Source organism: Pollachius pollachius (assembly GCF_949987615.1).
Source record: "Pollachius pollachius genome assembly, chromosome: 14".
Classification (NCBI taxonomy): domain Eukaryota; kingdom Metazoa; phylum Chordata; class Actinopteri; order Gadiformes; family Gadidae; genus Pollachius; species Pollachius pollachius.
In genome coordinates, this window is record NC_136947.1 from 14,729,931 (window position 1) to 14,751,451 (window position 21,521).

The following is a 21,521-nucleotide window of genomic DNA, read 5'->3' on the forward strand; positions in this document are numbered from 1 at the left end:
AGAGAGAGGGGGGAGAGAGAGGTGAGCACACAGTACACACTCACAGGGAGGGAGAGAGAGGGGCGAGAGAGAGGTGAGCACACAGTACACACTCACAGGGAGGGAGAGAGAGGGGGGAGAGAGAGGTGAGCACACAGTACACACTCACAGGGAGGGAGAGAGAGGGGCGAGAGAGAGGTGAGCACACAGTACACAGACAATACATGGAGGAAGACCGTACACAGACAATACATGGAGGAACACATGGAGTCACCAGCAATAACCAGAAACCTAATGAGTTTACAAGGGAAAAGACTGGGAGTTCCTTGTCAGAAGCATGTTAGCTTTGCAATGTGTGTACCAGTAGGAGTTGATGATCTTGCAGAAGGCCAGTACAGTGTGTGTTTGTGTGTATGTGTGTACCAGTAGGCGTTGATGATCTTGCAGAAGGCCAGTACAGTGTGTGTTTGTGTGTATTTGTGTACCAGTAGGAGTTGATGATCTTGCAGAAGGCCAGCTCGCAGCACATCTTCAGGTTGCTCTGGTGCTCTGGCAGCTCCCCGCTGGAGCAGCGACCCGGGTCTACCTCACAGTTCTCATCCGACTCATACAGAGCCTTGATGAACTCTCCTAGAGAGAGGGAGAGAGAGAGAGACGGGTAAGAGACAGATACCTTGATGAACTCTCCTAGAGAGAGGGAGAGAGAGAGACGGGTAAGAGACAGACACCTTGATGAACTCTCCTAGAGAGAGGGAGAGAGAGAGACGGGTAAGAGACAGACACCTGATGAACTCTCCTAGAGAGAGGGAGAGAGAGAGACGGGTAAGAGACAGACACCTTGATGAACTCTCCTAGAGAGAGGGAGAGAGAGAGACGGGTAAGAGACAGACACCTGATGAACTCTCCTAGAGAGAGGGAGAGAGAGAGACGGGTAAGAGACAGACACCTTGATGAACTCTCCTAGAGAGAGGGAGAGAGGGAGACGGGTAAGAGACAGACACCTTGATGAACTCTCCTAGTGAGAGGGAGAGAGGGAGAGAGAGACGGGTAAGAGACAGACACCTTGATGAACTCTCCTAGAGAGAGGGAGAGAGAGAGACGGGTAAGAGACAGACACCTTGATGAACTCTCCTAGAGAGTGGGAGAGAGGGAGAGAGAGAGACGGGTAAGAGACAGACACCTTGATGAACTCTCCCAGAGAGAGGGAGAGAGAGAGACGGGTAAGAGACAGACACCTTGATGAACTCTCCTAGAGAGAGGGAGAGAGAGAGACGGGTAAGAGATAGACACCTTGATGAACTCTCCTAGAGAGAGGGAGAGAGAGAGACGGGTAAGAGACAGACACCTTGATGAACTCTCCCAGAGAGAGGGAGAGAGGGAGATGGGTAAGAGACAGACACCTTGATGAACTCTCCTAGTGAGAGGGAGAGAGGGAGACAGGTAAGAGACAGACACGTTGATGAACTCTCCTAGAGAGAGGGAGAGAGAGAGACGGGTAAGAGACAGACACCTTGATGAAGGCAGGCAGGGTATGTACAGACAGACAGAAAACAACAGTAAACTAATCTATCTGTCCTTCCAGAAACAGGTACCACACTCTGCCTGAGTCCTTTTTTCATTAACATCAGTTATTTTTAGTCCTTCACACACACACACACACACACACACACACACACACACACACACACACACACACACACACACACACACACACACACACACACACACACACACACACACACACACAAACTTCTTTGAAGACGGTACATCTGTCAACGCCTGGTGACGGGCCCTTCATGTCTGAATGTGGAAGCGTACAGATGTGCACTCCGTCTGGGGGCTCAGAGAAACTGACGAGGCTCAAACCGTCTCCAGTCTTTCCCACTCTCCTCACGCCACTGACCCAGAGCCGTTACTTAAGTATCTCCACATCTGAAAGGGGCTTCTAGCAGCAGCAAAGTGGACCAACTGCTCAGCAGTCCACATCCAAATCCTTATCCCAATCCTGACCAAATTCAATCCAAATATAAATGTAAACCGAATGACAACGTAATCTTAATCAAATCTGATCCAATCCAACCCAAATCAAGTCTCAGGGATATAAGGATCATGGATGGATGCAAGGACCAAGACTAAAACATGGCTCTAACAAAAACCGACTTCCAAAACCAACCCTCTCAACATCCTCTTAAACGCTCCGACAGGAAATTGTGACATCATCCGCTGCCAAACCGATCAATCGATCACTTTGATTGGCGCTACGAGTCTTCTCTTCACGTTGTGTTCCCTCTGATACAACCAATAGTGGTGCCCTCTGGGAGACGATAGAATGACATCATAATAAATATCCCCCTCATCGATCAGAGAGTTCAGACTCGGGTGGTTCTCTCTCCGTGGAAATCGATGCAGTATCAGGTGGGGATGCAGCCAGTCCATACTGGGGACCGGGGACAGAAACTGGCCCCAAATGCTGTATCGGGTATCGTTGGCTGTCGGAGTCTTTGCATCCCTCTCACACAACCTTTCTTAAATTGCTCAATCAAACCTGCTTTTCAGCTGAAATATAGTTAATGATTATGCTTATGACATGTCATAAAATAAAAAGGCATAGCTATCACTCTCCATCTCAACGTCTCTAAAAAGTTCGGAAAGGGGATAGCCTAATATTAAGATATTTAGTTTAAGGAAAAAAAAAATGGTCTGTCGGATCGGTACTTGTCACCAGCCAATAGGAAGAGGACTTTATCAGGTTCTATGCCGACGCCATCGTGCTCATTGTCTTGGCTCTGCTCACCCAATGCGTCGTGCAGGTACTTCTGCCCCACCAGCTTCAGGTATTCCTCAATGGCCTTGGTGGCCAGCGTGTTCTCCCTGAAGATCAGCACGTCGTGGTCCGCACAGCGGTCCACCTCCGACATCACAAGGTCCGTCAGGAAGTCCTGCGCACACAAGGGAACCACAGGGAGCTCACTACCCGGAAGACCACCAGCGAGGTGCACACAGCGCTGACTGGTGGAAGCATACTGCTGAATGTTGTAAAGGAGTTACTCAAGAGTAAAAGTATTCAGTGAAACTCAGAAGGCATCCTCTTACTAAGTTTAACTGAATACTTTCTCTTAAGAGCCGGACGCCTTTACCACATTCACCATGGCAAGTTGTAAAAGATTGTATAAGTGTGCAGCAAAAAATTTATATAATTAAGTACTTGGTAAAGTACAGTAATTTATACTATGCTAGTTTACTATGCTACATACTAACACTATGCTAGTACTAGGTGCTTGCTATACGACACTGTGCTAGCTCTAGGTAGCTTATACAAGGGTAACATTATACCACTCTACACATTAACACCATGCTAGCCCTATGTAGCCTCATGGTGTATGTCCTACTGTGCTCAACAGTCACACCATGCTAGCCCTATGTAGCCTCATGGTGTACGTCCTACTGTGCTCAACAGTCACACCATGCTAGTCCTATGTAGCCTCATGGTGTACATCCTACTGTGCTCAACAGTCACACCATGCTAGTTACCTTGGCACGGCCGGTGCTCTGCAGGATGTGCACCAGGGCGCAGGCCATCTCCTCCTTGTTGCGCACGCTGATGACGGGCTCCAGCACGGAGCACATCATGCCGTAGTTGTTGGTGATGAACTCTGCAAACTCCTTGTACTGCTCCATGGGCAGAATGCTGATGCTCTGGTAGCGCGACTTGATGCGGATGGACGGGCCGCCTCCCTTGGCCTTGCTGGTGGTGGGCGTGCTCACCGGGTACCACTTCTCCACGAACTGCCGGCCCGTCACCGTGGAGACGGGGATGTTGACAAGCCCCACGTAGTTGTTTTTCTCCTTCTTCTTCTTCTTGTCTACGTCGCGGTAGATGTGCACGGTGAGGCTGTGCACGGGCGGCAGGCTGGAGAAGTCGAAGTGCTCGCCCCAGAACAGGCTGTCGTGGCGCATCTTGCTGGTGGTGCGGGCGTACAGCGTGTCGTCCAGACACAGCTCGCAGAAGTACTTCTTCTTGGCCGGGAGGTCCTTGGCCTCGATGATCCACAGGCGCAGCAGGTTCTCCACGCGCCGGCAGTTGTCCTGTCGGCCGGAAAATCGCCAGAACGCTTAAAATGACGATCTCACTCACAGGGTCATTCTAGGGGGTCACACGCCACGGCGGTCCTATGTTAACATGCACAGTACCTAGGAAGTTATGATGTTGCGGCGGCCCTATGCTAGTACCCATAGATATATATACTGACTAGATATCGCCTAAGTTGCGCTGGTCAGTGGAAAGTATGCGTCAATGCGGCCGCCATCTTGCCGTGGGTTAACCACCCACCTGAATGAACGAACATCGCTTAAAAATAAGGCGATTTAGAGTGATTTTTAGTGTGAAAGGACCTCTGTCCCATCGACGTCCATTCATTCAAGTGGGTGGTTACCTCGTAGCAAGACGGCGGCATGCTGACGCATGCTTAGAAGCCGAATGTGATATCTAGTCAGTATATACATCTATGCATTGCAACGGCCTACGATGGTAGGCCGTTGCGACGGTCCTATGTTAACATGTCGTTCTTGCTCACCCACTGCCCTGTGCTGTCCATAAAGGACCAAATAAAAATAGAAAGAAAAAAAGAAGCATGGTTAGATCGTAAAGTGAAATACTAATCGAATAAGTTCCATTTCTCTTATTCCATTCTGTTCTTGTGATACTATTAACTAAATTATACAAGTTCAAAATGTCTGTTCTCTGTGTGAAGGGAGATGTTTTGATTTGATTTTCTTTGCAAAATGAATTGATTAAGTTTTGTTTTTACAGATGTCATCTTCCTAATACTCAACATCTATCTCATCCTTGATCAAGTAAAAACTACTTCAGCTCCTATTGACAAAGGGGGTCTGTTTGTATATCAGTATTCTAGCTTTATTAGCATTCTGAATTGTTCCAAATGGAGGACGGTTTCATTGCAACGACTCATGCTGTATTGTTGCACTGTATGCAGACGATATCACCTTGTTTTCGAGACATCTCCTACCTTGTTGGGCTGGATGGTTCTCCTCAGGTTCTCCATCCATTTGTCCCTCTCAGACATGGATGTGCAGCTGAAACACTTGGTTCCTCCAGAGTAGGTCACCTGTCACCCAGGAACATGTGAATGTTAGTGTTATAATTTACTGTGCAATTAACCTGCAGCTCACAAACCACATACACCTGGCTGCTGATGGTACACATACACCCTTGAATACATCCCTTCTGGTTATCAAGTCAAGGTCGAGTAGCTTTTAGTTCTATAATAACATCATATCTAATTAATCAGTTTGTACGTTTTTGCAGCCATCCGAGCTCTTCAGGTGAAAAAGCTCTATGAGACCAGCCAGAGGTTAAATAAAAATAATACATATAATATACCTGTGATTCTACATATTTCACCACACAGAACCCAACCATTGAGATGTTTATTCTCCAGATGCGATCGCCCTTCAGCTAGAGAACGCCTGTGGTCACGCGCGTGCCAGACTAACGAGTGAGGTACGCAGGTGAGGTAGCGTCCCATTATGTACCTGCCCTGGGACCGCCAATGGAAAGTCAGCTTTTGAAGCGAGCAGAAAATCAACGCCGAACTACATTCACGCTCTGTGTGCTTTGCTCCATGGATACAAAAGGATTATAGTTGTTGTTTGCATTGCAAATCCACTGTGTGCTTTGGGGTTAATGCCTTTTGTACATTGTCCTCATGACAAATAAAAAAGAAACTCGAAGGAAACGAGACCAAAACGAAGGTCCAGCAGGGCCAGCAAACAGAGCCGTACCTCGAAGCAGAACTCCTGTCCCAGGATGCTGCTGTGCAGGGGTTTGATGTACACGTGGTCCTCCATGGCCAGATCCAGGGCCTCTACTGCACTCCCAGGGCTCAGCAGAGACTCATGGGACGAGGTCTCCTTCAGTTTGGGCAGTGCCCGCGACCTGCAACACCAGACCACATCACCGCGGGTTAGAACCAGGCTTACACCACAACGTAGTACCAGGCCAGAGGCAGGCGCAGGTCGACACCACTGGAGGAAGGCGGGAGGAGAGGAAGCCAAGAAGAGTCGAGAGTAGCAGTGAGGAGTGACGAGGTGAGAGGCTAAGAAAAAAAGTGTCACCCAACAAAACTCGACAACTCCACTTTAGTGGTCAGAAGCAAGAGAGGGCAGCAATACCTACGAAAAACAAGTGCAGAGCCAGGAGTACGACGCTCCCCAGAGCATCACAGCGTATCCCACGGCAACCTCCTCCTGCTGGTGCCACTGGGAGACCACGTCTCCCACCTCCCACGGTGCTCTGTCAGGACCCCTCTCAGAGCCTCCAGCAGGACCCGGTGTCTCAACCTCCTGCTCTCCTCTGCTGCCTCCACCACCGCTCCTCCAGTAAACAAGCCCATCGGCAGGCCAATCACGCGGGCCCGCGGGAGTGGTTTCCATGGGGATCGACCCAGCTGGGAAACAGATGCTAGGGGATGTGACGTGCAGGTGAAGCACACCTGGGGATCTTCACCTGACTACCGAGGCTGGACTAAGACTGAGCACACCTGGGAACGACAACTCTGTACTGGTCCTGCTGTGTTGTCATGATGGGAACTATGGAAGTGTTGGGATGAGCCAGCGATAACCACTGCCTTATCTGCTTGTGATGTCACATAAACTAGGCACCGAGGTCAAACTAACTAGACTGATTCAAACTAGCTTAGACAACTGAACAAAACCGAACCAACTTCATCAACCCAATGCAACTAAACTGACATCAACTAATGGCGCGTTTCCACGGCGGTGCGCGTCGGTTCGGTATGCAAAGGTGCGGCACCGTTCGCGTTTCCACTGCCAAAAGTGGCCGGGGTCCGGACTGAGCCGTAATGAGCCGAACTCGCCTCGCACTACTACTCTGTTGGGGTACCGAGGGTGCCAACAAGTTCAAGCTACACGCGCCGTTCGTTGATTGGACGACAGAATCGTCACTTCCGTGCGACAGGGGGATAATTACAAACAAACACAGTACTCGCAAGGTATTTCTGGGAAACGGCGAAAGCTTTGTTTATTGATGAAAATGTTGCACAAGGGTTTGACTCCTTCTGGGGCATCATACATTGTTGCTCTTTGTTCATTGTGTTGCATTCTTCTCTTTCCCTGGATTTATAGCAGGCTAAACTGTGTCGGGCTTTTATGAGGTCACGATGCTTACGTAGCTGTAGAAAAAAGTTGACTAAGTTAAAACTTAGTCAACGAACAACAACCAAACCACCAAATCAAATGGAACCAATAACTAACCTGTTTCTGTCATGGGCTATTTGTGTGTCTGGAAGTGTGTAAATGTGTGCATGAAGTTGTGTCTGGGATTTGCATAGGAATGTGTGTGTGATAATATAATATAATATGTGTGCGTGTGTGTGTTCTGGAGTCTCACTACGCACTGTGCATACCTTGAAATACCTGGCGATGGTGGGCTGGTTTGATGTTATTACACTTGGGGTCTAGCACACTTGTGTGGTCTAGCACACCAAGTGTGCTAGACCACACAAACACACACACCAAACTAAAGCTTATTTTTTTAATTTGCTGGAGGAACATGAAACCTCTTAAATTCCATGGAATTCCTCTGTGGCAGATGTGTCTGTGTGTGTGATCAGTCGGTAGCATCATATCTGGATTATATAATACGGGATTAGTGTGTCAGAGCAACACACACAGACACACACACAGACACACACACAGGCTTCTGCTGTATTCTCTGCATACCTCCTTTGATGTATGAACTTCCTGCTCCGCCTGACGCTGCTGTGGCGAGGGGAGGCGGGGTTTAAGCTAACCCCGCCCCTCTGTGTCCTGCAACCTTGTCTCTGCTAGCAGCGATAATTATGGAGAGAGCCCTGTATACAGGACCTCCTGTGTCCCTAGTCCAGATCACTACAGACACAAACCCTCAAAAACTAGCTGGACTCAGGAGAACACACGCGTTTAGAAGCGCAATATATACCTCCATCCATCCATTTATCCATCTACCCAATTATCTATCCAATTGTCTATCTATCCAATCATCTCTCTGTTTGTGTCTGTGTGTCTGTCTCTGTGTGTCTGTCGCTCTGTCCCTCTGTGTGGCTCTCTCGCTCTCTCTCATATTAAGGTAGCCATCCATCGATCTATCTATCTTTAGCTATCTATTTAACTTTAGCTATCTATCCCTCTGTCATCAATCCATCCAGGTCATCAGCTACTGTTGTTGATGTGTGGCTGTCATGGCGCTACATCTACCGATCCGACCACCGTGATCTGGGGGGAGGGAGGGGGGGCTGCTAGGTCCGGTCCGGTGTGTCCGGCTGCATTAAGACAGAAACCTGATCTGTTCTGCTGGGAAGAGAAGGACGCACTTCTTATGCTACTGAGACACACACACACGCGCACACACACACACACACACACAAACACACTAACAACACCCACACCCACACACAGAACTATGTCCGTGTCACCTGAACCTCTAACTCAATACAACATGCTGCAGCTCACTAAGCAGAACCAGCGGTACCAACTCTCACAGACTCTCGGCTGACCAAGCTCCAACAGTACTGACCCCAGCCCCGAACCCAACAACACCAAGAGAACCAGGAACTGATCTCAGCAGCAGTCGGCCCGGTTCTGACCAAACATAACCCCCGGCGTCCCCTCCAGCACCAAGCTACTGGTGCTGCACAGAAACACTCACTGATGTCACTATCGTACTCCCAACTATCACACTCCCAACTACCAACTTCCGACAGACACAGGGGGTCCTACCTGAGGGACAGCTGGGCGTTGCGAGCCCTTCTCAGCAGAGAGGAAGTAGCCTCCATCACACACTGCTGCTACACACACACTGCTGCAGCACGCAATCACTCAGAGAGAGAGACTCCCACATCAGAGAGACACACACTCAAAGAGAGATGGAGACTCAAACCCACACTGACGCGCAGACGGAGAGAGAGAGAGCAAGAGAGAGGTAGAGAGAGAGAGAGGGAGAGAAACAGAGGGAGACCTTAGATAGCAGCTACCAGAGAGCATTATCCATCCATCTGACATGCTCTCTTTCTACCTTTCTGTCTTTGTATGTGACACGAACACACACAATCACACACACACACACACACACACACACACACACACACACACACACACACACACACACCTCTAGAGTAAACAGGACCATGTGCCAGGGATGATCTAGCTCTGCTGTTTCTACAATTATCTGCCGTCACATCATAAAACTTCCTTTCCCAGAATGCCCCACCCACCAACCTGCCCTGAGATGACCGCAGTCATGCCTGTAAAAGATGAACACTGGCAGGGGTGCCACAGAGACAAAGAAGCCTGGGTTGTAGTTTCAGGACAGAAGCACTCTGGGTTGTGATTGTCGCTAAACTAATATGTAAACATAATGTTGATTTATTTATCCCTTCATTCATAAAACCGTTTTCACCAAGTTAGTCCTGGGTTCTTCGATTTGACAATCATTTAATGGTTATATCCACAGCAACTTGGGGTTCGGATCCAGAACATTTTGGTTAGGTTCGAGAGTCTAAATAGTAACTTCCGCACAAGATCAAGCCCGGTTTGTTTGTGGCTGATTGAGCCAAGTGCTCCTGCTATTGAGAGGTAATAACATCCTGGCTTCCGATCAGCGATGGCGAACCAGGAGCTGCTTCCTTCGTCATCAGCTTACGAACTGGAAGTGGTGCAGGAAATTAAACCTCACCATCCTCTACAGTGACGCACCAGTCACCAAACAAGAAGCTTTCTAATTACAACAAGATCCTCTCTCCATTTCTTGCCCATTATCTCTCCTGCTTTTCTCCTCCTCCCTCTCCCAGGCTTTCTTTACAATTATCTCTCTCATTCTCTCTTTAGTCTTTCTTTAGCTCTCTCGCCCTTACTCATCAGCTTAATTGACATCCAATAGTGCCTTTGCTGCCAAATATGGATCTGATAGGAAAAGTGTGATTACAGCAGGGACACAAACGAGCTTCGTTAACGAAGAGGCGGCACAGCATCCCGAAACCATTTCATGTTTAGGGGCGGGCCCTGAGAAAAGGAGCCATGGACTTGATTGGATAAGAGCTGGAGCACTTCCTGCAGCCAGCTGGGTTATGATTGGTTAGAATGTTACCTTGTTATTTTCCAGCTCATCCTTGTTGATACAATCTCATAGACCGAAATGTGTTTCAGGGAAGGTTGGGATGATACGATTGCAGGTCAGATGGAATATCTGAAATGTTGTCTCTCCAATTTCGGCATGGAAGATAATGGAGACAGGTATCGGGTGTGTACTGGATGTGTGTCTGGCTTGTACCAGGTGTGTGTTGGGGTACCTGTCCGGCTCAGCGGGTCTCAGCGACGGGAGTCTGAAGCTGGTGTTGCGGTCCAGTTTGGTCTGGCTCCGGGTCCTCTTGATCGAGCCCTTCAGACGTTTACTGAAGAAACCCTGGAGGAGGAGGAAGGAGGTGGGGGGGCAGCCAAGAAGAGCGGGGAGGAAGAGGGATGAGGTGGAAGAGGGGGATGAAAAGGGGTGAGGGGGGGAGGAGGAGAAGAGGGGTGAGGGGGGGAGGAGGAGAAGAAGAGGGGTCAGGGGGGGAGGAGGAGAAGAGGGGTGGGGGGGGAGGAGAAGAGGGGTCAGGGAGGGAGGAGAAGAGGGGTGAGGGGGGGGAGGAGGAGGAGAAGAGGGGTGAGGGGGGGAGGAGGAGGAGAAGAGGGGTGGGGGGGAGGAGGAGAAGAGGGGTGAGGGGGGGAGGAGGAGAAGAGGGGTCAGGGAGGGAGGAGGAGAAGAGGGGTCAGGGGGAGGAGGAGAAGAGGGGTGAGGGGGGGGAGGAGGAGGAGAAGAGGGGTGAGGGGGGGAGGAGGAGAAGAGGGGTGAGGGGGAGGAAGAGGACCAGCATCAGCTCTTTGTCCCCATCTCTGATTCTGACTGGTAAATTGTATGCTTCTAGAATGTTTCACTGTGACTTTCGAACCACTTTGTCAAATGTCTTTGAGGAGGATGAAAAGTGATCTATAAATAACATGAATTATAAGCACAAAACCTACTGTGTAACTATTAATACTACCCTAGATAGTACTCCATGTATAACATTACACCTTGTAGTACAAACATACAGGCAAGCAGACAGACCCAACGAGAGAGAGAAAAACAGTCTGTCTCTGCCTGACAGACAGACCATTTTCGAACAACTAGGCCATTGTTATAAAGTAGAGCACGATACATCTGGGGATGGGTGGGTGTGTGTGTGTGTGTGTGTGTAACTTTATTGTTTTACCTAGGTGAACCAGAATAATTACCGTTATGACTCACACTGGAGCTACTGTTGTCCCTGTGGTGTGTGTGTGTGTGTCAGTCTGTACGGTAGAGCTGTTAATATTAGTATTATTGTGGTATTATGGTAATACTATGGTCAAATGGTAGTACTGTAGTATTATGGTGGTACTGTGGTACACTGGTAGTACTGTAGTATTATGGTAGTACTATGTGAGTACTGTAGTATTATGGCAGTATTAAGTTAGTACTAGTAGTATGGGGGTACTGGGATACTATTGCAGTACTATGTTAGCATTATTTACTACGTTTGTTAGTACTGTGGTATTATGCTAGAACTATGATAGTTATACCGCACTCAGTTAGCACTGAGATACTTTATTAGTCTGCCAGAGGTGTTGTCCCTGTTCGTGCGTACGTGTGTTAGTGCATCTGTGTGTGTGAGCGTCAGTATGTACTGACTGTGCCATTATGTTAATGTAGAGTGTATTCTACCAGTATGACCTGCAGTGAGATTGGTTTTGCGTGGTCTTGTGTGAGTGATGAGGCTGGTTTCTAGATAGAAAGTGGTAGATAACCCTAAAATGGTAATCTATCTTATGGTTGCATGATGGGAGTGCAGTGTGTGTGTCTGGCTGGCTGGCTGCGTGTGTGTGCTTGTCTGGCTGTGTGTGTGTGTGTGTGTGTCTGACTCTGTGAGTGTATGGGGGTGTGTGTGTGTGTATCTGTCTATGTGTGTATGTGTCTGGATGTGTGTGTGTCTGGCTTTGTGTGTATGTGTCTGGCTGTGTGTGTTTGTGTGTCTGGCTATGTGTGTGTCTTGCTCTGTGTGTGTGTGTATCTGGCTGTGTCTGCGTGTCTGAGTGCGTGTTCATGCTCCTATGATTGAATTTCAACTGTAACTGCAGCACCAGACATACTGAATCAAGCGTCTCCAGAAGCTTCTAGAGACACAGACCCAATCGGGCCGACCCGCTGGCATAACCCGATAAAACGCTAAACACGTAGTCGCAGAGACGCCGGTTCAATACCAGCAGGCAGTCAATTGAAAAATGTTCTGGTCCCTCTCCCTACGTCTCTATAAACGTGGGTGTCTCTCCATCCCTATTGCGGGCCGTTTAGCATAAAACCCCAGCAGAGTCAGGTTCTGAATGTTGATTCCTACGTATCGGAGATATACCGTAGCCAAACAAGACTAAAAAAAAGTCCAACGCAGAGCGAAGTGAGAGACCGTCACCCTCATTGATGACTATGTTTCATTGATATCATGTTGGTACTGGTTTGGTGTGGGTGCTGGTATGGTCATTGTACCGGTGATACTGGTTAACTCACTGGTATGGTAGTTTTGTTGGTGCTGGTATGTTTCTTGTATTAGTAATGTCGTTGTACAACCATTGTAGTGGTGGAACTGGTAAAAGAGCTGGTGTTGGTTCTGGTACAGATATTGTAGTGCTGATGTCGTTTAGGTAAACAAACTGCTATGGTAGTTGTGCTGGTGTTTGAACTGGTGGATACTCACTGGTACTTTGAAGGGGGATGAATTGGGGTTGTCAACGGCAACACTCTTCTCTGAACCCCCCAAGCCGGAGATACTCCTCCGTCTCGGAGAACGCTCCGAAGAAACTTCTTGAGAGAGAGGAAGAGAGAGGGAGCGGGAGAGAGAGAACACTTGTCATTTATAATAAGGTCTGCAAGGAATGAATAAGCCTTTTAACATTGGTGAGGTGAAGAAGAGGCAGACAGACAGACAGATCGACAGGCTGATATACAGACGGACAGACAGAGACAGGCGGACTGACAGGCAGATGATGTTGCTGATCAGTAGGAGCGTGGGCCCATGGTGGAGATATCTTCTGTTGGGCCGCAGTGGATATGGTGTGCTTACGATATGGTTAGCCCTCAGTTAGCCTAACTGCTATTACTAGTACAGGTCTCGTTGTGATTTTTCATTCCTTGCCGTAAGGCAAAAAAATTATATTATCGAAAAATATATTGTGATAATTAACTAACATTGTGCTGGTGATGTTAACACAAATCTAGCAGGCCTTTAGCACAAGCCTGTCTGGTGTTTAGCTGGTGTTTTTAGCAGGTTTAGCTTAAGTGCAGCTGGTGTTTAGATGATTCTGTGAGTCAAGATGGAGCTGTTAGCTGGTGTGTAGCTGTTAGCCTGTGATATTAGCGGATGTTGTTTAATAGTAGTTAGCTGGTGCTTTGCAGGGTCTGTTAGCTATTGTGCAATTCAATTTAGGCAGCACAATTAGCAGATGCTCAGCTAGCGGTTAGGGAATGTGAATCTTAAGTTTAAGTAGCACCATTAGCAGATGTTTGCCCGCTAGCTGTTGTGTAGTTGCTGCCGCTATCTGGCGCTAGTAGCTGCCGTTTAGCCGATGTAGAACGTAAAACAACACTCCACATGGATCCTCCCTGCTGCTATTTCTGCCTTTCCTGTCAGGAGACCACGGCTAAGTGTGTCAAGGTCATCTGTGTAGCCCAGACGCCCGGCCCGAACCCATCCCCCACCCCCACCCCAGTCGTGGGGCCCCTGAGCAAGACAATCTATCGGCTGGCAACTCAATCAATATGACCTCTGCAGTCCCCTTGACAGGTAAGGAACGGGGGGGGGGGGGGGGGGGGGGGGGGGGGCTGAACAGACAGATGAGAGCCCCAAACAGCCACACCATCATTAGCAAACCCAGTCCTCCAAAGCCCGGTTTGGGGGGGGGAGGCATTATATACAACAGTGGGCTTTGTGCGAGTGGTGCGATAGAATCCAGGAAACCAGGCTGTACACAGGCACCCAGATGGAAGGCAAGTAGTATTGATTGGTGAACGTTTTTCCATTTTTTATATCCAGTCTAAGTGCTGGCTGGGCCTCTCTAGCTGGACTTCTTCCTGCCCAGTGTTGTGGTTCATGTGCCGGCTCTGGCTCCACTGGTTGTGGTTCTACTGGCTCTGGTTCTGGTCCAGGATAAGTGTTCGTGTCTGGGCTCGGCTCCAGGGCCGTATCGATCAAGGGCTCTAAATTTAGCCAGCCGGTTCTTCCTTGGAGCCGAGGGAAGAGCTGGGATGTCTGGGCTGGGAGGGTGGATCCGAACATTCCTCCTCCTCCTCCTCCGGTGGTGGTGCCGGTACCGCCCTGGACCCAACGTTTCAACTCCCCATGGGGGCGTGGTATCGCTGGGACCCAACGTTTCAACTCCCCATGGGGGCGTGGTATCGCTGGGACCCAACGTTTCAACTCCCCATGGGGGCGTGGTATCGCTGGGACCCAACGTTTCAACTCCCCATGGGGGCGTGGTATCGCTGGGACCCAACGTTTCCCCGAAGGATTTCCCCCAAGGGATTTCCCCAAGGACTTTGTGGGTCAGGGGGGCCCAGCTACCGCACACTGTGAACCCTTGGGGGCACGCCGGGTGGCCACCTCGTTATGGTTCTGGGGTTGTCTAGCCTCGACCCACCCCCGACTTGTGTGCTCGAGGATTGATGTTTCTTTGGGAAACCTTCTAGTGTACGACGAGCGGTCGGGGAGCACTCTCCTACCGGAGACGCAGCGGGGCAGAAACATGCAAGAGATTTACGGCACAGTTCACGGCAGGACAATGGAGGAGCAGCCTCATGGAAAGATGGAGCCTCAGGTGGAGTTTGGGCTAAACACTGCATGCATCAGGATGCAGCAGCCAGGACACAGAAGCTACGACCTCATGCACACAGTGCCACGTTTATCACCCCCAGAGAGAGAGCGAGAGAGAGAGAGAGCAGAGAGAGAGAGAGGGCAGAGCAGAGAGCAGACAGAGAGATAAGGAGAGAGATGGAGACAGCGAGAGAGAGGGCAGAGAGTAGACAGAGAGAGATACGGAAAGAGAAAGAGACAGAGAGAGAGGGAAGAGAGTAGACAGAGAGAGAGACTGAGAGAGATAGAGAGAGAGACAGAGGGCAGAGAGAGAGACTAACAGCAGAGAAACAACAGAGTGAGGGGGAGGGACCCTTGTGGTCTGTCCCATACTGCCATGCCTGCATCCAGGACATGCTCACAGACTGCTCAGGCATGACTGGTCGACCACAGTTACAGTCAGGACACTGACAAATGACACGAGAGAGTGAGGGAGGTATTTGTAGAGAATAGAGTGAGAGAAGGAGTGATGGGAGAAGATAGAGAGAGGTTGAGGAAGACAGAGGAGAGAGAGAGATATACTACGAGTTGGAGATGGCAATGAGATAGAGCTACAGATGGAGGGTGAGAGAGAGAAGAGGGTGACTGAGTCATAGGGTGAGAGTGTGCTAGAGAGAGAGAGACAGCAATTCAAAATGATGAGGGGGAGACATAAGAGATAAGACGATAAGAGAGACAAGAGGATGAGACAGAAAAAGACAGATGTATAGACCAAGACAGAGAGAAGAGAGACAGAAAGACAAGAGAGACAGACAGAGAGAGAGATACAAACAGAGACAGACAGAGAGAGAGCCACAGAGAGAGACAGAGAGACAGGCAGAGAAAGAGAGAGGGTACCTCGGTCACAGCTGTTCCCCATCATCTGAGGAGAGACGGACAGAGAGGGGTGCGTGATTGGCTAGTCCTAGTGTCCCGCACCAGTCAGGCGAGGGGACAGTCCTGCGTGTGAGGGGTCTCTGAGACCCCGACCGGCTTGTGTACCAGAGAATCCTGCTGCTGTGGTCCCCACATCCCGCCTCCACCTCCACCTCCTCCTGTATCACTCGCTCGCTGCTCTCTCTCCAACTCCCTCTCCCTCCAGCTCTCCATTCAGCAGTAATTCTAACCCTCCTGCTACCTCGCTCTCCCTCACTCCCCCGCTATCTCTCTTCCGCTGTCTCTCTCCCGCTATCTCTCTACCTCTCTCTCTCGCTCTTTATCTCCCTCACTCTGCTGTTGGCTGAGGGGACTTTACCGCATTTATTCAATCAATTACTGGAACAGTACTCTGTCCTGCTCCTCCTCTCTGCTCCTTCTCTCTCCTCCTCCTCCTCCTCTCTCTGGGTCCCTGACTGCAGAACTGTGCGTGCACTCGTTCTGTGGCTCTCCCTCGACCCTCCTCCTCCCTCTCTCTCCTTCTAGCTCTCCCTCTCTCTCCTTCTACCTCTCTTCCTCTCTGTGTAGCTCTCCCCTTTTTCAGCGTCTCTCCTCCTGTGTGGCAATCTTTCTCTCTCACTTACTCCTACTCCCTCCCCCTCGCTCTCTTTTCCCCTCTCTCTCTCTCCCCCTACCTCCCCCCCTCTTTCTCTCTCTCTGCAGCTGAGTTGCGGTGGACCTCAGTCGTCCGACGCGCAGGACTAGCCAATGCTTACTGATGATAACTCCCTGTCCGGTTCTGATGCGGGACGCCCGGGGTATCCAGACCCAGCTACACTCCCTCTGCTGAATATGGTGTATGTGTGTGTGTGTGTGTGTGTGTGTGTGTGTGTGTGTGTGTGGGGGGGGGGGGGGGGGTACAGTGCAGCATCAGGTAGCTAGTTTATCAGCTACTAGTTTGGCAGTATAGTCCGGTCGTCCTCAGAATATTGCTGATGGATCACAATCTCTCCATCACTTAAGCCCCGCCTCACAAACCCCCAATGTCAAGCACCGTCAGCCCATCTGATTTGCTGGGGACCAGGGCAGTTCATTGGGAGAACCAATCAGAACACGGTGTGAGCGTGAGCCAACACTAAAGCCAAGTTTATTGGTGCCGTACTTGGGAACAAGTGATTGAACAGTACAATTAAATAGAAACTATTGGACGCAGCCAGTTGGGTGTTTATGTAAGGACCTGAGTGAGAACAGGCTTCTCCCTCGTTAAGATGTATTCATTAATTAGGCTGGTGGAACCACAGGAACAGAAGCAGCTGGCCTCAGCAAAACAGACCCCCCCCCCCCATTAACAGGACTCACAAGTGCTGGGTGGGTAAGTATGTACCATGTATTATAGTAAGTATGAACGATAATAATACTCATTTTTTATTTAATATAATAGTATTTCGTTAGTCATTAAACAGATGCTTTTTTGTGACTCACAGGAGAGCGATCAGGCACTGGTCATTAATGAGAAGGTATGAGTAATGGCATCTTTCTCTAGGAGGCCTGCAGGAGACATCAGAGATCGGCCCCGGTTCCTTTCAGCTGGGAGTTAACCTACTACCACACCCTCCGAGTCCTGACACCTGCATTTGTGTAACAAACCCCAAACAAGACAGTTATTCCTTCATTAGTGGCCTGCTGGGCGCCAAGACACAGATGGTGAAAATGATGTGTGAGGACGAGCTGAGAGGAGACCTCACCAGGGCACCTCCAACACCTCTCCCCGCTGTGGTGCCATCAGAGTAAACCAGCTGGATACGCCCCTCATCAAGGGATCTCTAACGCGCCTTGCCACTGTGGTACTATCAGACTCAATGTTAAAGGATAGAACCAGCTGAGCGGAGCCGTGTCCAACTGACACAGTATTATCACCAATCTTTGAAATGAGATGTCATAAAATACATTAAATATTCATGTTATGTATTGATGTTTCTTTTTGTGCTTTTGTGTCGGTCAATGTTTTGCTGTTCTTGTTATCGCAGACAACTAGAACTGAAGTTCCCTCACAGCAAGGTTAATCAATTATTCATACTCCATTTTCCTTATTTCTAGATCATTTCTGACAACTCTTTTTTCCCACCTTGTGCAGGATATAGACAGAGCGGAGGATTCTGGGTAATTGAGTATTTTTTAACCAAGGAATTTTGGATTGAATAACACAGACAAGGCCACCCTCGTTGCTACATTGTTCTCAGAAGACACCTTCAGCACCACCCACACAAACACACACACACACACACACACACACACACACACACACACACCCCGAACTGCAAGTCCCTGGTCATCACTGTAACCATATACGTGCCCAACCCTCATGCAACTGTGGTTGAACTCACTCCTTTGTTCGGGTGTGCTGTTTGTTTGTTAGTCAGGCATCCCATAATACTGTCTGGTTTGTATAAGAGCGCTGGTATCCGAGAGTGGGATTAACATGGGTGGATGCGTCTCTGTAGGAGTATGAATGGACGTGATGTCACAAGGCAGGAATGCATGGAATTTCAAACTGGCCAATGGCAGAGCTCCACTGTAGGCACCTGTCATGCAGTGCTACAACCATCTGAAAAATGAAAGTCCAACGTGTAAACAATCCACATATCTATGGAGGATCACAAGCCGGTTTAGGGGTTTGATTCCCTGGGAGGCTGCTGGAGCAAGGCGTCGTCTGGGGAACCTGTTGTTCCAGCCAAGTGCAGTTACCTTTTCTAACTAGTACATTGCAGGGACACAAGACACAGTCCAATATAATCTACAAGTCATTCAAATGAAGTTTGAATACTCAGTTAATAATAATATTGTTTATTATTTGTACGTCAAAAGTACTTGTGAAGCTGTCCATCTCATGTTAAGTCAACTCACTGTAGACTAGGCTGGACCGGACATTTATATTTTGACGGACCCACCTGCCCACCAACGATGCCTTGCGTTGTACTTCAATGAAACGGTCATTGTCACAGCGCATTTATCAGCTGCTAAACGACGTATTGTGCTTGATTAAACATGGAGGCCCACGGTGGGCATTCGACCCAGTGTGTAGGTCGCCCAGTCCTGGTAGTTGTGACAACAAGGACTTTATTGTTTGTACTGGAGCGACAGATGCAGGCCAGTCTAACCGCCGCGGTCCGAGCCCATTATTACGGTGCAGCCGACCGGAAGACATTCATCATCAATAGCAAACACTTACAGGCTAGTATTGACTGATATGATGAGATTCAAGACTATGCGGGATTATAGCCGCATACACACGGTCGGACCGTTTTGCAATTCTGGACGCGTTTAGCGAAGAGTAGGCTCCAACCGGATCGCTGTGCACAAGTGCAACGCGGTAGCCTGCCATCCCCCTCAACATGGTGCTTGTGGATCAAATCACGAATACACGCTGGATATTACACCCCCCCCTGATCCTATTATCGTAGTGCGCAACACGTCGCCAAATACACTTTTAAAACCCGCAAATATCAGCGCGGTGACGCAACGAGCGCGCTAACCGCAGCAGGTTGTTCCTGGAAAACCACAAAAGTTTCCGGTGCAACCTGCAGCCCCCATATATCCACCGAAGGCACACTGTGGATGTCGGTTCTCACGTATGTACCCACTTCAACAATAAAAGGGAGTTACTTACCCCAGAAATCCATTTTCTAAAAAAAAACAACAACAACTCGTTCACATGCCTGTTTTAACCCCAACCACAACTACTCTCTCTGCGTCCGCCAGAGACCTTAGCCGTAAAACTCCTGTCAAGTCAAGACACACAGGAATGCAGAAGAGCCAGCGCCAAGACGTCCTAAGCTAGCCCTCTCTCCCTCCCCGCGTCTGTGTGCGTGTGGTGTGTGTCTTTCTCCTGAGCTGACAACAATGGACGCCTTTTCATCCCACGACACCGCGGAGGAGGACAGATAAGACCTCTATTTCAGCTCGTTGGTGTGGACTAGAACAACAATAACCCAGATCTCCAAAGGACCCGTCTGAGCTCCCAACCACTAATTTAAGTCTTTATTTAAACATTAAAAAAAAAAAAAAGTAAGCCTTCAACTCAGAAGAACCAAACTAAAGGCACCAACGATGAATCTCGGTTATGGAATATTTCACAGGTAATGACCGGTCTCGCTGTAGCATCGTAATTACACGCCGTTCTGTACAATTATATTCTATCACAACAATGGACTGAAATAACACGTCTCACGCCTCTGTAGGCTAAGAACGAGTCGGTTGGTCGTTTCTCGGGGGACATTCCAGAAAGAGATTGCTTTAGAAAGACCTGCAGCCCGATTAACATAGAAATAAGACGGGGTGTGCGGGTGGGAGTGACGGGGTCAAGGATGAATGGTTACAGTTGTCACTCACACACACACACACACACACACACACACAGACACACACACACACACACACACACACACACACAGCGTTTGGGGTTAAGATGTTGACGGTCACTGAACTTTTCCTTCTTACTTTACTGCCCCTACCCCGGGCCTCCAGGGAAAATCCATCTCTCCCCCCTCTGGTGCCGGGGGGGGTCATCCCAGGGCCCCCTCACCCTCGTGGGCACACATACTAGCTTTGTCCTGGGTTGACCTCCTGCCATGCTCCCACTCGCCACAGGCTAGCTAACCCACAGCCTGGGACCCAGCCCCCCTCGCCAACCACCACTAAGTACAGCCTCTGTCTCCCAGTGATTCAGCACTCAGTCCCAGTGTCTCTGGCTCCAAGCAGATGCCCCTCTATACAGTCCCAGGCTAGGTACACAGGTGCTTTTAATGTGCGTTATGGGGGGAGAGAGAGAGAGAGAGAGAGAGAGAGAGAGAGAGAGAGAGAGAGAGAGAGAGAGAGAGAGAGAGAGAGAGAGAGAGAGAGGGCGGAACTTTAGAGGGGGATCTCCGTTCTAGTTTCAGGAGATTAGCTGTGAGAGAAAGAGGGATGAACTTCTGTTACATTTGTCAAATAACCGGTGAGAAAAACTCTTACTGCTCCTTATCTGTGTTGTTGTTCTTCTTGGCATGTTCTTCTTGGCATGTTCTTATTGGCTCGCTCTGGCGACAGCGGTTAACTGGTGTACAGCTCATAGGAAGTAAAGATCGGGGACTGTGAACCGGTCCCATGACCCATGACTAGTGCTGCACGATTTGGTGAAAAAGTCATGTGATTATTGCGATAATGGTGGGCAATATTGCAATTGCGATATAATAAACAAATGGTGTGATAAGTCTAGTCTGGTTATCAAGGAAAATGCACACAGATTACTGATCATTTTAAAATGTTTATTTCTTAACTCAAACATACAAACTTAAGTAACTATTTTACAAAATTAAATAAATAATAAAAATATATATTTTTCAAAATAAAAGCATTTCTGCAGTGCAAACTTGGTAGGTTTTCTGAATAGTACAACTAAATAAAATAAATAGAATAAGAAAAAATATATAAATATATTTCAAATTAAATCACAGCCTTTTGCGGTTATACAATCGCAAAGGCTGATATCGCGATTGCGATTCGATTAATCGTGCAGCACTACCCATGACCATGGGCCCCATATAGATGGAGGGCCCCAGATAGAGCGGAGGGCCCCAGATAGAGAGGAGGGCCCCTAATAGAGCGGAGGGCCCCAGATAGAGAGGAGGGCCCCAGATAGAGAGGAGGGCCCCTAATAGAGTGGAGGGGCCCAGATAG

The 21,521-nt window shown here is 49.0% G+C and overlaps 1 protein-coding gene across 5 annotated transcripts in view; it reads right to left on the bottom strand.

The window, feature by feature from the left end:
- The window catches only part of rasal2 (RAS protein activator like 2), a 53,274-nt gene that overhangs the window by 13,030 nt on the left and 18,723 nt on the right, over window positions 1-21,521 (bottom strand). For 2 of the 5 annotated variants that reach the window (XM_079750957.1, XM_079750955.1), the window contains exons 4-10: window positions 12,801-12,907; window positions 10,344-10,456; window positions 5,782-5,935; window positions 5,007-5,105; window positions 3,511-4,065; window positions 2,774-2,918; window positions 465-609 (exon numbers count right to left, since the gene is read on the bottom strand). In XM_079750957.1, the coding sequence (XP_079607083.1) occupies window positions 465-609; window positions 2,774-2,918; window positions 3,511-4,065; window positions 5,007-5,105; window positions 5,782-5,935; window positions 10,344-10,456; window positions 12,801-12,907 (1,318 nt within the window). Of the gene's footprint in view, window positions 1-464; window positions 610-2,773; window positions 2,919-3,510; window positions 4,066-5,006; window positions 5,106-5,781; window positions 5,936-10,343; window positions 10,457-12,800; window positions 12,908-19,473; window positions 19,599-21,521 lie in introns of those variants that run through there. The other 3 variants (XM_079750959.1, XM_079750958.1, XM_079750956.1) reach the window with 3 other exon arrangements.